Raw genomic sequence first — 14,987 nt, forward strand, 5'->3', positions numbered from 1 at the left:
TGGATCCATTTTATGCAAGGCTCCAATAAATGTTACATCATTTCAGTCTTATGCATTGGTTAAGCTGTATTCACGTTGACAGTGACACATCTTTCCTCTTTTTCAGAAGACTGGTTGTCTTTTTTAGTTATAGTGACAAAACTGCCTGAGGCACTGCTTCATGTAGTAATCACAGCCTGTTTTCGGCTCTTAAATGACTATAGACCTCTTTATAACACAGCTGTATTACAAGTGCTACATTTGTGCGATCATGAACACCATGTAGCAGTGTATTTGCCACATTTTATTGCTCTCACTGTGTTTTTCTGGATGATGGTCCACACCAAAGTTACTTTTGATATTTCTCTAAAGACAGAAATGTTATTTTCCCTGGTTCTGTTCCACTTGGTTTCATACTGGTGAAATACTTTCTCATCTGAGGACATGACAGGTGAAAAGAAAAAGCTGACATTACTGTTTATCATTTGACAAATACCTGTTAGAACATAAGTCATTCAAAAGTAAATATATTGGTGTTATAAAGATTGAATTGTTTTGTTTTTAAGTAGTCTTTGTCTTCACTAACAGCAACATGACATTTTCCTTATACCTTTTCAGACCAGTGCACTGTGACCAGATCCTATCTTTTCCTCCACAAGTTCTGGTTCTTCAGCACTATCTACTATTTTGGTAACTGGGCCTTTATTGGGGTAAGTCCAAGAATGTATCTAAAATATGATCATCAGGATCATGAGGTTGCTCCGATGCTTTGGATTCTATTTATTTTTCCAAATGTGTTCAAAAAAAGGTTGCATTTGGAAGGTTGGAAAGAGTGTGAGAGCAGAAGCAAATAATTTCATTTTTACAGAGATAAAGATTACTGGAAAAAGATTTTCCAACACTGCGCACAGCTAATCTCCTCAGCAAAATGTTTAATAACCTCTTTCCTGGGTGCTGTCCTGGATGCATTCTATTGATTACATGATCCTTATGAAAGGTTTCCTAACGTGTGACTGCATGCTTTGCTTATAATTTTTAGGCTTTCCTCATCGGTCTGGTCGTGTCCTGCTGCAGAGGAAAGAAGTCTGTGATTGAAGGAGAGGTGGAGGCCGATGACTCAGACATAAGTGATGATGAATATATGCACTGAAAATCAGTATTCACTCAGTCAGGTTTGTAGATACTCCAGCCATAAAGGGACTAGAAAGTACCATTTCATAAACAAAACAAATAATTAGTAATTTGTCATGATTTAATTTATTGGTTTTAAGGAGTTATTATTATGGTAGCGTCTCGAGGATGCCAGCTTTGTTTAGAGTTGACGCCTTAGTGAGACCGCTCAGACTGATGGTTATGTCTTTCTCAGTCAATATTATTGATGACTTTGGGATTCTGGGAGTGTCCTCCAACTCAATCCCACCTTGAGAATTCCCTTCTCAACGGTTTGAAACTGACACAAATTGGTAATTTTTCTACCGGAGGAGACTTATTGCAGAAGCAGAGACAGTGTCATATGCTGTTCCAAAACTTAATGCCTAAGCTTTATGTGGAGACAGAGCTTAAACATAAACTTACACTCTACATTCTCTAAGCACTTTCTAGACCCTTTAAATAATTACTTTCTCACAATATGTATAGTTAAACGATATATCATTTAAGGTACGATATTATGAGCTGTTCAGCTTGGCTGTTTTCTGATAAGCTAATTGGTATAAAAATAATGGTTCCTAAGGGTTGACAGCAGTAACATTTCTAAAGTTTATTTTGCTTGTTCTTGTCTGAGGTTAAATATAGTACTAGTGGATTTGCTGCTTTTTTTTTTTCCCCACCTACATTTAATAATTTGCAGTCTGGATCATTGTTCAAGCAAATGTTACTGTACGTGCATACCTGCAAGTGTGAAAATGTAAATGACCAATTATGGCTGTCATGTTTTCAAGGTTTCAGTTATTTGTGGTTTTTAATTAAATGGGTGTAGCGGCCTTTTGCTCATTATTTCTGAGGAACATGATAAAAAATAAGAATAAAAAAGAAAGATATGTATGTACTTCTCATTTTTAACATTGCATTGAGTTTATGGCTTGTGACATAAAACTACTAACAGATATTTTACAGCAATACTTTTTTTTTCCAGGGCATTTAGCAAAATAACACCAACTGTTGATTTCATGAACAATTTTCAAATGAACAGAAAATATGAATATAAATGACTAAAATAAATCATAAATAAACTCCTAACCAGACCTCAAAATAAATGATTTTTTTTTTTTTTTCTCTGAAATTTGGAAACCAAACGTCTGTGCCTTATGAATGTATAGTACCATGATGGACACACACTAAAATCATCCTGAATCTAATGAGTTTTGGTTTTGCTTTGTGATATTTGTCTGGTTACCTTCATTGAGCACCATTAGGGTGAGCAGCTGGAGATATAGTGAGATGATGATGATGATGACGACGACAAGAAGCTGCATCACATGGGCTTTTCAACTGTGATTGGTTGAAAAGAATGCTCCTTGGTTTTGGAAGTTGTGCCAATACTGAAAGATAGTGGCATTTAAAAAAAACAATTTTAAACCCACTTCATATCAGCTTAGAAACTTCTGTTTAACGGTTAAAGGTTGTTATGGGTGATATTTTAGCATTTTTATCACAGTTGTGGAATAAATAAAGCTATGTTTTAGTACAGTTTTGTGTTATGCTAATATGCCATTTGTTTCTAATAACCTTGTAGTTACATTGCACATAATGATATGTCAATCAGGAGCTTAGACTTATTTTAATTCACAGATTTCACGCATTTTTAATACCATTTGTTAGCAAGTATGTAGTGCTGAATGCCTAATTGGCAGTAAATATCACACACTAATTTTCAGTCATTTTGTTTAAAGCTTCAGAATAAGTTAGACGTACAGTTTGAATTTAAAAAGCAGAGTGTTTTTGAGGTTGTTTTTTAAGCCGATGCAATTCTTTGCAACAGAATTTGGGGAGCATCTTTTCAGCCACTGAGCCATTTAGAGTCAAAACCAGCCATGGCAGTTTTTCCATTATCAGTCCTTTCCTGCTGTCAAGTACATCCCCCTGAAACATCTGATCATTGCTTATATTGCTGCTTATAAAACAGATAGGCTATATAGATTGTGAAATATCTGTTTCTAAGGCAAAGTTTGTGAGGGAATAAAAGATGAAGAAGTGACCTTTGATTTTGGTACACACTATATAACTACTAGAACAAGTTCTGTGACAAAAATATATGTGTGTTGGTCAGATCTTTCTAAATCGGTTAAGGAGCTCTAAGAACATAATCACAATTAGTAATTGTGTGAGTGAGAAGGTGTACTCTGCTGTTCCAGGCTCAGGTTTGACACTCATGTTTTAGTGTAATAAGGACATGTATGAAATGAAACTGGCTGTTAAATATATCCATCCTTGGATTAGCATTTAACTGCTCGGCAGAGGGATTTGCATGAAATTTTGTGTTCATGTCCAATTAGAGTTTGTGGTATGCATACCTTGTCATAACTATTGTGCAAGTCTGCTTTTGAGTTAAGCCATTATGTGATGTGCCACCCCCACATAACAACCAAATGAGCCTTGAGCCAAACACATGGAGTCCTAGAACTCCAGCAAAGAGGATTGTGTGATCAACATGTCAGATCAGAGGATTTGTGCTATTCAGTGCAACTTTTCCTGTCATCCCCTTATTCAAAAGTCAGTCTAGTCTCGTCTTTTCTTCCTTCCTGCTTCACTTCTTAGACTCTTTTTTTGCAAGTTTGTTTTGGAACAATGAATACATATTAATGAATAACTGAATTAATTAGGTCAGGAAAATAAAAATCCTTTTGCAGGGAGTTACAGTATTAGTGTTAGTAGCTGCCTTGGGGGGCGTGCATAGCATGTGATTTTGTCTCACTTTGTGCGAAATTGTGCCTTTTGCATGGATGAAAATAACCTAATTTAATTCTACATACATTGGAAATAAACTTTTAACAAATTCATTTTCTACATAGATTGAGACATAACATGTTTCTGTGTATGAATCATTGCTGTAATCTTCAACTGACTGCCTTAGCCACCTGCTGACATATATCAAATTTGCAGTGATACCTCATGATGTAAGCAGGGGAAATTTTATACCTGCCCACCTAATTTCTTTGAAACACATTTTATCCAGAAAAAGAACCACTTTTAAACCTTACCAAGCTAGCAGTGTGGTTAACACACCTGATCTTGTGAGACAGCAGGAATAATCATTCTTTAAATAAATAATGTAAATTATATAATAAATCTAATGATACCCAAAAATGCCCACAGTTTGGGAACGTGACAGCAGATGAAAGTAATGTTTTGTTCTGAGGCCATTGCTGTTTTAAAATAAGGCAGATATGATTGTGTGGAGTAGGTTACTGTAGATACCAAGAGGAATTATAGAACAGTACAGCCATTGTCAAGGGCCTCTGTACCCATCATCTATCTTACTGCTCCACAGGATGAAAGACCATAATGCATTATACAGTGCATGGCAAGCACCTGCTGTGGGGTCTTTCAAAGTTTCATTTTTCTTTAAAGTTTCAGGAGTTTTTCTTGATTGCCACTGCAACTATTTTGGAAAGTACAGTTATAGTAGTACAGTTGCCTAAAAATAATTTTTGCAATATTGCACAGTAAAAATAGCTAAGCTAGTTAATTTTAACTCCAGGCTGGTTGTCTCCTATTTTTTTTTTTTCCTAATTTGTTAAGCATGTATCAGTTATATTAGCTTTTATAATTGTTGTTAGCTTCAGCTTAGAAATAGCCCTAATGCTAACATGCTAATGTCTAATCCTGTGTTTAGATACTGTAGATAGTTTTGTGTTAGCATGCTAACATTTACTAATTAGCACTAATGTTGCATTCACTTACAGTTGGGAGAATGGGAAGAACTGAGGATCCATTTTCAGATGTGGGAGTGTTTATGTGTTCTGAGGTTGTTAGCCAACCACTATTCACTTCAGATACACAACCTAAATTTGTTACTTTTGCAACAGTTCATTAACAAGTAAAACCAGCTACAATTTGTGCGTTAAAATAAACTGAATTTACTTATTTATTTTCTTTTTTACGTGGTTCAGCAGTGTGTTGGTATGCCTGAAGACATTGGTAGATATTGCCACTGCTGAAATGCTGCAACTGGGAATCAAATGTCGCAGAATGATGTCAACAGTTTTTCTCACTTGACATCATATGGTGACTTTCTTGATGAAAAGTGAGTTATTAAAATGAATGGGGATGAACTTGTCTGTCCAAAAACATAACACAGTTTTTCTTCTTTCACTGTGTTGTCCACAATATTTGACAGGATGGTTTCTGTGATTTTTAGGTGCCCCCACGTCTTTCCTCCGGGCTTTCACTCTTCTGACAGGCTCTTGATAGACCAGCAGTTTGCCTTACCCCTCAGTCATGCCTCAAGGGAGGAAAGTGACGCAGGATCAATGTGATTATGTTGATTCAGTGTTTGCAGCCCTAAGCAGGTTAGCCTCTCTGCTCTTATAGGCCCCTGGGACTTTCCACTCACTTCCAAATGACGAGTTGTCCAGCAGGCTTGTCAACATGTCCCATCTCTATTTACCGGCAACTAAATAATACAGCCTTCCATTTTCAGACACACAGGGACTTTTTTCAACATTGTACGATATATTGTCATTTTGAAATCTGAAATTTGTATGTTAAAATTATATTCTTATGCAGGATTTTCATTAAATCATGGTCAAGTGATTGCAAACAATATTAAATCATTAAAATTAATATTCATAAGATTAGTCATTAGCTTATTACTCATTAAACAAGTTACCCAGGGACTAATCTTGGCCAGGACTTGCAGCAGGTGAAATATTTCCATATTGAATGATTTCTGAATTAGCTTTTTTTGCATTTCAACATGGTCATTAAATGTAATGAATTGCAGGAAGTGGTGGCACAGACTTAATATTATAGTGCTAATAATTTTATCTGGAGACTTATTTGCATATGGTGCCAATTAAAATACAGAGGCTGTTAAAATTAACGTGGCAGTGTGCATCATCTAATACAATGAACGATCATGTTGTGGAAAACTAGTGTGTTGTTCATGGGGGCAACAATCACTATTAAATCTATAGTGCGTTGTTTAGCCATATGCTCTCAAAAAACCTCAAAGTGGGCGACTTTGAGGTTTTTTGACACAGGAAGGTTGTCAGTATGTCTGGTAAACACCAACCTAAACTTTTCAGTGACGTTTGCTTGTATAATAAAATTTTTCATGCTCAGTCACTGGTGAGTCACTATATGGCACACTCTTTTGACTGTGACATAATGAACCCAGTAAAGCCAACGAAGAACTTTAATCCTACACTGTGCTTCACATCTGAATCCCATTAGGTCACATAAGGACATGAAGTATCTCTGGAGGCACTGGCATCACTGCACTCTAGCTGTGCCTAGCTTAGGCTAAAATCTCAGAATTGAGGTTCTGTATCATCCTAAACTAGGCATTCATAGAAAGACTTTCAGCAGTGGCAGTGGTTCAGTGAAAGACTTAGCTCTCATAAACCTGCAGACCTTAAAACAGGTCCGGTATTAGTCACATTGTGTCTTGTAAGATTCTTTTGTCTTGATAAGCTTTTAACCTTTTTACGAAAAAGACTATTTTCAATGTGAAACAGATAAACAGAGCCAGTGGTGATATGACAGTGCCACTTCAGTCTATTGGACCTTGGAACATTAATTTTTTTTAATAAAAAACTCTTACAGGCAGCAGCACTGCATATAATTAACCAAATTACATCTGGTAGTCTAAATTGAAATGCACTCTGAAGTCCAACGTTAATGTCTAAACTGAGCTCTGCATGTAATCAACTTAACTGATGTGACGACATCAGAGAGCAACTCGAGAGTCCTCGCTCACGTAAGGCTGTTTATTGTTTGCTTCTGCCTTCATCCTGTTGTCATACTCCACTGATGGTGCAGGTCCAACAAACACCTCCTCCTCCTCTGTCTCTTCCTCTTCTCCTGCTGGGCGGACCGCTGTTCCCCAGAGGGAGGACACATACTGATGCTCTTATTGCCGGAGTGCCAGCCGTAGCTCAGACCACAAGACAGAACAAACAAGATTTTCCTCTAAGCCTTCACACCTTATTCCCATTTGGGCTCTGTCTAGCTCTTTCTTATCTAATTCTTATCAGGTGAGCCTTCTGGATGCACGGAAACATTTTTGAATCCTTCCTATCAGAATTCAGAAATCAGATACACAGGTGGATTTATGAGGCAAGTCAGGAAACTTTAGAGTAGTAACCTTCAAGAACAGTCAAAGGTAAGATTTAAATCATGGAGGGAGCTGCTATCCTGAGAAAATCATCAGAGGGGAACTTTTTTAGGGGGGGGGGGTAATCCACTCAGTACTAAACTGTTCATATAGTACAGCACATTTAAATATTCTCTTAAGCAAGGTGAGTAATCCATTTCACAGCCGACAAACCACATAAACTTGACACAACCTCTGAAGCAGTACGAACATATTTCCTCTTTTATTTACATTCCTTTTCAAATGTTAACATTTTTCGCTATAACTTTTGATCAGGTTGGCATTTTTTCTCATTAAAATAAATTGGCACAAGTAAAACATATGTAGACAAAAGTTTATTTACACCATACAACATTTTGTTTTTAAATATTTTATACAGAGCTGCAGATGAGAGAGCTTGCTGGGATCCTTCAAGCAGATTCTGCAGTATTAAAGTTGTGAAATATATTATTTATATAAAAGTGAGTATTATCTTTATTGCATTTAAAGCAATGAAGAATGTAGCTTGACAAACATTCATTTTAATATGACAGAAAAAATCCTCTTTGCCTCCCATGTTTTATATTATAAAGTAAAAAGTGTAGTAATGGCCAAACAGACTGTTATAAACTTTTTAAAAACCTGCATAAATATATACATTGTGCTCCCGGGTCCAGTTTTATGAAAACAAAACTAGACCCAATGAAGCTGGGACGACATGGCATGTCATTTGCTTTGTGAGGTGTCATCTAGAGAGATTACCTTTTTTAGCCAATTCCTCAACAGATAATTTGAAACACATGATGGTAAATATTGTACACCAGGCTGCCCCACACTAAGTACACTAGTGAGAATACAAAAAGTAACACTGATGTTTTTTTTTCCCCCGTTTTTTTCTTTTTTCTCTCTCTCTCTCTCTCCTCAGTCCTTATATTGTATTGGCACATAATGTCCCTGCCACACTCATATTATCCAGATATGTATGCCAAGGCTGTTAGAAAAGTCTGTTGCTGTATTCAGTGCAAAATACACTCCTTTCTCCTCCTTTCCTAGTTTGCATTTTTTTTTTTTCCTTCTTCACCCTTTAGACCTCTGTTTGGAAGTCTCCCTCCTGGACATCTAAGGGTAAGTTGACACACTTTTCCCACTCTGCAGCCGTCATCTCCAGTGAGTCCTTGGTGTCAGATTCTAGTACATTCATAGTGGCATAATTCTGGTACTCACAGGCTGGATTGTAGCTCTCCCATGGGTTCTTGTTTGGCATTGCCTTGTCCTGTGAACATGGCCAGTGGGGTGTGATATTAATGGCATGACATCCTCTACAGTTAAACTGATACATATATTTTTTTTTTTTCCAGTGAAAGTCACATCATTCAAAAAAGGGCTCATATGAACTCCTAGCCATTACTAATAGAAAATAATGGATTAATGCTGAGAAAAGCATCAAATAACAAAAGGTAATGGTAGTGTATTAAATGTGGACATGCTCACGCTGTTACCATGGAGTCATAGCAGAATTGTGTTTTCCCCAAGCTCAGAAACTGGTGCACAATTTAGGCTTTATGTGTGAGTCATTTGTCTGAATATGCTCTCATTGACAGTCCCAAAGATACTATTGCAAATAAGAGAGAGAAGCTGCTCCCAGTCAGGGAATATAAAATGGATACTAATGTCTGCAACTAGCTCCGCAGTAGATTCATTTGGGGGAAAAAAAGAAAAGGGAGAGCGAGAATGTAGTGTAGTTATCGTTTTCTTTACAAAAGAACTTGCACTGGTAACTAAGCAACGGTCCTCAAATTACATTGTGCTGTACGGGTGATTGAAATGTGAGTGAAAAAGGATTACATGAAGCCAAGAGGCTGCTGGGTTGCTGACATTGTCTAATAGTCTGGCTGTGCTGTCACCAGCCCGATTTCTATTTGTTGCATTTACTACAGAAAACACTGCTGTTTGTCTGAGAGAGATGGATACAGCTTGACATCCCTGTTGTCTTCAGCTCCAGCCAGGTGTGGAGACAGACAGGGACTTTTGATGTGCAGCAAGGTCAAGGCACAGTTCTATTAATTCGCCTGACTTCTAGCTCCAATGTGACAAAGAAGAAAAGTTCCCCACCCCCACACAGTTGCAGTAAGAGAACAGTGAACTCAAGGTAATAATCGTATAGATGCTGATATATTAAATAATCTGCCATGCATTAATGGAAAAATGATGGGGTTGCTAAGTAGATAAATGTGCATGTAAATAAAAGTGCATTCATGGCCTTGCATTGGAATGGATGCACTCTATTGCAACAAGATTAGCAAAGGTCTTTCTTCCTGAGACTGGCCGTATACAGAAACTGCTTCAGTGGTTTTAAGGGGCAGCCCCCTCACTTGCCCCCTGCCAGCTGCTGGCAGGTCCACTATGTATAGGAAGGCTCACTTCCACATGAAATCTTTAGCTACACAACTGCTCATTTGCACAATCACACATTATGTGTCCTGCACCGGATGTCTAAATAGGGTATTTGGATGTTGCTCTCTTTAATTGGCTGACAGCCACCCCCCTGGTTTCCTGTTACTCACCATGCTGCCCATATTTGGTATGTCTCGAAATCGGTCCAGGGTTTGAAATTTCTGATTCAGTTCCTGGAACAGCTCCATGTGTCTTTTCCTGGTGTGCATGACTTTCTGCAATGGCAAGGGTTTTTTCTTTGGTATTGACAGCCAATAATGGAAATGCATCTTCCTCTCCACCCCCTCCAACTCTGATCAATTTGTTAGTGTCATGGTAGTTTAATCATAGGCCAGGTTTGAAACAAATCTACTTGTCTCTGCATATATAAAAGTGACTGCCAAAATAAAGGAAACGCAGATAATTAAACTTAAGGTGATAGGGCACTGAAAGCCTGAACAATTTAATTTGCAATGGCTGAAGTATCCGGATTAAGTATAATTCTTCACTGACAAATTGCCTTATTTAGAGTTTTGTTGGCGTGAAGGAAATCCTTATAATCAGAGTTTGGCACAAATCATCCATTTTTAAGGATGGTGTGCATCTAAGCTAAAACAAAATGCATCCCATGCCAAAATAGCTGCCAGAAGCCTCATGTTTCCTTTACTTTGAAAGTGTATAGAATATATATGCAGTTTAGCCTGATTTAACAATGCAAAGGAAATGCTGAAACCTGCCAAAGGGGATTCGAATATGTGTTTGCAAGCCAATATAATCATTGTTGAACCCAGTGGTAAAATCAGATGTGAAATGTGCAAATGACTTTAAAAGCATACATTTTGAAAATTAACATATAGCTAATGAATGTAGGAGATGGAGGAGGACAAAATGTAGATGAGAACTGTTGCCCTGTTTGTCAGTTGACAGCCTTGCTTTTACCTTAAGTACACAACATGTCTATAAATCTTTTTGTCAAGGCTGTGTAACTCCAATAATCTTAAGAGGCACACGCACTAGTAAATCAAATGACAAACACAACTGCAAAAAATGGCTTTTCTCTGCATAAAAAAGCTAGATGCATGTACAACAGAAAAAAAAGCAAAGCAAAATGTTTACGTACCTCGAAGTCCAGATCAGAATATCGTGACTTTCTTCTCTGTAAAAATAAAGCACAAAGGTATTAAGTTATTTCATCATCAGTTTAAGATAATTTGTACAATAATAAAAATGTATGGCATATTTTGAGGTATATGGTGAAGTCTATATTGCAGCTCTGTATCCTCTGCACTTCATCCACATGAGCATATGTACCTCTAAGGAGCTCATAGATATTGTAGACCCTGTCTCACTCCTAGAAAGCCCTGCTGTTTCCTCCATCTCAGCGAGGAAGTTCTTAACAGCCGTGCGAGGTTCAAAGGGCAGGTTTTGCATCTGCTCTGGAGCACCAGGATACTGCTGCTCCAGGTTCACATTCATGTGGTCCATGCCTGATGGGCTGATATTGAAGTCGGGACTCATCTTGTAATGCATCAGCCTCTCGTGTGGCAGCGTATCCATAGTGATGTTCATCTTGGTGTCCTCTTTAAGCAGGGTGGGCACGTTACCCGACCCTGACATCGCTGCTGCAGAGGCACGAGGCATAACTATGTAGTCTGTCTCCATCATCTGGCCCTGCACAGAGTGGCCCTCCATGTCATGGCCACCCATGTCTTGATCACTCTGGCGCATGGCGTCATCGGTGCACAGGTAAACAGTGCGGCGCATGTCGGCGTTGCTGTCAGCCATGCACTGCTCTTTCAGGTCACCCACTCCCATCGGCATGTGCAGAGCCGAAGGCTGCTGGATAATCACTTTGGAGATGATGTTGCCAGGCAGTGTGGAGTAGTTGTGGCCCTCAGGGGCCTTCTCATCCTCCTCATCATTTAGGGAAATGCGAGACAGGGTGCCAGTTATGGTGGCAGCACGACAAGAGCCCATGTCTTTATGGAGTGCTGCAGGGCAGAGTGATATAGGGATTAGTTGGAATTTCTCAGTAATGTAAGTAGCATCACAGTTTGCCTGACCAACAAGAGAATTGTAATAAATATGAACCGACTCTCAAAGGATTTAGTGCAGCACAGGAAAAACTATGATGACAGGTGAAATAACTGTGTATTTAAGGGGAAACAACAGCAGATACAGTTATGTCTTGAGGATGTTACAGTAAATAGGGTACTAAGGATTCATCCTTACATCAAGCAGCTTCCTGATCCTAATTTAGCAACTATCCATTCCATAAAGCCTTCTGCTAATAAGAACACACTGTCCTTCCCTCTGAGCATTTTTGCCTCATGAATCAGTATAAATTATGTTTGTAAGGGAGGCCTGCGAGGAGATTACAAGGACCACAAATAATCTATTACTCACCTTTCCTTTGAGTTTAATTTAATGCTAAGTGTGAACATCTGGAAAACAGTCTGAATCTGAATAATTCCTTAGATTAAAGTTTACACTTTTATTCTGAGGAGTGACACAGCAGACTATTACTTCTGCTGCTGACAGTAATCCCTTTTTGTAAACAACCAACTTAAATCCTATGTGCCCCAGAGAGTAATCTGTAAAGTGCATTTCTCTTTGACTGCGGCTCTACTTCAGTCTGAAGCTGGTCATGATTTATAAATGACACCTGTCTACTCTGCCTTTTTGTAGCGAGTATGTCCACTTTAACTTTACAAGGCTGCACAGCAGGAAGTAACATGGGTCAAAGGAGACCGACAGCCCTTTTCTTCTCTTAACAAGCAGTGTTTCGAAGAGTTCTGAATAATAGCCAGCTTGGTTATTCCCTGCAGATCCATTTAGGATGTGTTTTTCATTGGTTTGCGAGGGATTGGAGAAAGACGAGGTTCTACATATGTGCATGCTGCCGCCACAGTTACTTGCAGGATAACCTGGACAGTCTCTTATTACTATTCATTCAAGATACTAAATCATACACTTACACATACACCAGTATGAATTAAACAGAAAAATAAAATCTTCCTGAAATCAGACATAGTACCCAAACACCTCTTCTATGATAGCATTAATATGTTAATGAAAAGCATAATTACAAAGCAGGACTGCCGGAGGATGCAAAAAGCTATGTTGTTCTCATTTATTGCATTCTTTTATCACAGTTAAACCAACAAATAAAATGAATATCCAACAACTCTCTTTATATACTTTTGTTCTCAGATTAAAGTTAGTGTTTTGGTAACTGTGAAAAATTCCTTTGGGAATCATTGGTTATGTAACCTGAGCTATTTTTTACAACATCTTTTGGGTCTTTCACATGCAAGGCAAAGAGAATCTTGTTAATAACCATCTGTTCTTTACCTGATCGGCAGGCAATGTCCACATCCTTCTCAAAGTCCGTCTGTAAGTAGAAGGCAGTCAAATGTTCACTAGTGCTAAAGATAAAGATAAGCCTTTTATACTGTCTAGAGTCTATATATTAAAGCAGAAGCATCATCTGTAAAAGCCAGCTGCAATATTAGGATCAATATTTCTTTATTATTATTTCCAAACACTGTTGAAAAATGCAGAGCAGTCATTTTCTTCTCTGCTTCAACCTAACAATATATCAATAAAACATTCCTGGAAAAAAAAAAAAAATACAGCACCAGCTGGGAAGCATTTTTGCTCACTGCTAATGACTGTATTGAACCAGGGGGGCCCTGACACCATTCTGCTATCATGAAAACTATTTCACTCTGAGGGGTATTAGAATACTAATGGCAGATCATTGCTATGATGTGCCAGTGGCATCGTCGCCCTAGATGAAGAGACTGGTGTCCCATTTCAAAGGTCAGAGAGGGAACGGTCCTCTATTACCCCGTGAGAGGAAATGAAAGGGATGCATTGCAAACATGGACTGTAAGTTCAATCAAACAGAAATAAAGAATTGGGCTTAGGGCCTAAGAAAACCAGAGGGAACTATTGCCATTTATCAAAGGGCCAAGTGTCTACCCTGCATCTAATTGCAGCTTTGTGTGTGTGAAAAATTATGAACATATAAGAAACAATGCCTCATGTTTGAAAGGCCGTATTTAACTAAACAATAAAAAATAAAAAAAGAAACTCCATGAAGAGCACAAGTTAAATTAAGGTCAATGCAGAAAAAGGGGGTGTGCATTTGTATCATAAATAACCAGAGAACATTGGGTCTGCTTAAATTATAGAGGATCTAATAGTTACAGATAACAGAGGGTAACTGTGCCTACCATTATCTGAGCATGCCCATTAGGGAAGGTTCCTGTTGCATCTCCACTGATGGGGTCTTGGCAGTTTCTGAGCCGACATCTGAAAGCATCTTGGACCTAATGACGTGAGGAATCAAATTTTTACTGCATATCATGTGTTTCAAAATTGAATTAATAATTCAGATAATCTATTCACTGCAATGTTTTAAATTAAAAAAAAAAAACACTTTGTACAGTTTATCAAAATCCGCAAAAGACTGTGAGTGAAAGGAAGATGACATCAAATCACTGTCTACCTCTCTCCGTAGGATACAGTGCACCATCACAATGACAAAACCCTGGAGTGAGTCAAACACAGCGAAGAGGATCTGAAAGAGGATTGAGCGCTTGTCTGTCATGGCGAGTACTGCAGACATCCAGGTCAAGGCCAGCAGAGGTAGGACAACACAGGAACTCCAGAGGGACGCCCTGACAAAAGAGAGGAAGTATTGTGTTGAGGAAATAAAAGTAAGCGAAATGGTGTAGATAACACGACAGGGTCTGTAGTGATAGTATCTCCATCAGAGCCTTTTTCCTCCATAGTGACAGCTGAGCTGGGCTGCAATGTGCATGCTAGTAGCAATGTACATTTAGTTTACATTTAGCATGTAACATTGACCCACAGTTCAAAAACATGTATGTCAGGTTGATTGGTGACTCTAAATTGCCCATAGGAGTGAGTGTGAGTGTGTGAGGTTGGAGCAAAGGTTTATGCTGCAGTGGACTGCGAGGTGGTCTAAACTGTAGAGCTGGACACTCTGTATATGCAGGGACTCCCTGTAGCATCAGCTTATTGACTGAGACACTGACAGCCACTTACATTGCATTGCTAGCTGTAGTTGCTGATAAAGCAGTTGTTGATACAACACCACATTTGGCACACTTGAGAGTTAATCCTGTATGCGGCTCACTCATCTGTCTGTGGGACATAGAGACAACAGCATGACAAACAACGCTAACAGCCACTACCCCGACTTTAAATTCTCCCTGTCATATTAGCGGCAGCAGAAGCAGCCAAT

General features: G+C 38.5%; 2 protein-coding genes across 2 annotated transcripts in view; one reads left to right on the top strand and one right to left on the bottom strand.

The window, feature by feature from the left end:
- lmbrd1 (LMBR1 domain containing 1) overlaps window positions 1–2,222 on the top strand; it is a 42,946-nt gene extending 40,724 nt beyond the window's left edge. Inside the window, exons 15-16 of the mRNA XM_026309575.1 lie at window positions 598–689; window positions 1,019–2,222. Coding sequence (XP_026165360.1) covers window positions 598–689; window positions 1,019–1,129 — 203 coding nt within the window. The 3' untranslated portion in view covers window positions 1,130–2,222. The remainder of the gene's footprint in view (window positions 1–597; window positions 690–1,018) is intronic.
- Window positions 2,223–7,994: 5,772 nt separating this feature from the next.
- adgrb3 (adhesion G protein-coupled receptor B3) overlaps window positions 7,995–14,987 on the bottom strand; it is a 101,758-nt gene continuing 94,765 nt past the window's right edge. The window contains exons 24-31 of the mRNA XM_026309982.1: window positions 14,789–14,887; window positions 14,226–14,397; window positions 13,951–14,046; window positions 13,064–13,103; window positions 11,021–11,700; window positions 10,830–10,865; window positions 9,841–9,945; window positions 7,995–8,549 (exon numbers count right to left, since the gene is read on the bottom strand). Coding sequence (XP_026165767.1) covers window positions 8,361–8,549; window positions 9,841–9,945; window positions 10,830–10,865; window positions 11,021–11,700; window positions 13,064–13,103; window positions 13,951–14,046; window positions 14,226–14,397; window positions 14,789–14,887 — 1,417 coding nt within the window. The 3' untranslated portion in view covers window positions 7,995–8,360. The remainder of the gene's footprint in view (window positions 8,550–9,840; window positions 9,946–10,829; window positions 10,866–11,020; window positions 11,701–13,063; window positions 13,104–13,950; window positions 14,047–14,225; window positions 14,398–14,788; window positions 14,888–14,987) is intronic.

This window comes from Mastacembelus armatus, chromosome 15, assembly GCF_900324485.2.
Source record: "Mastacembelus armatus chromosome 15, fMasArm1.2, whole genome shotgun sequence".
In the NCBI taxonomy this organism is placed as follows: domain Eukaryota; kingdom Metazoa; phylum Chordata; class Actinopteri; order Synbranchiformes; family Mastacembelidae; genus Mastacembelus; species Mastacembelus armatus.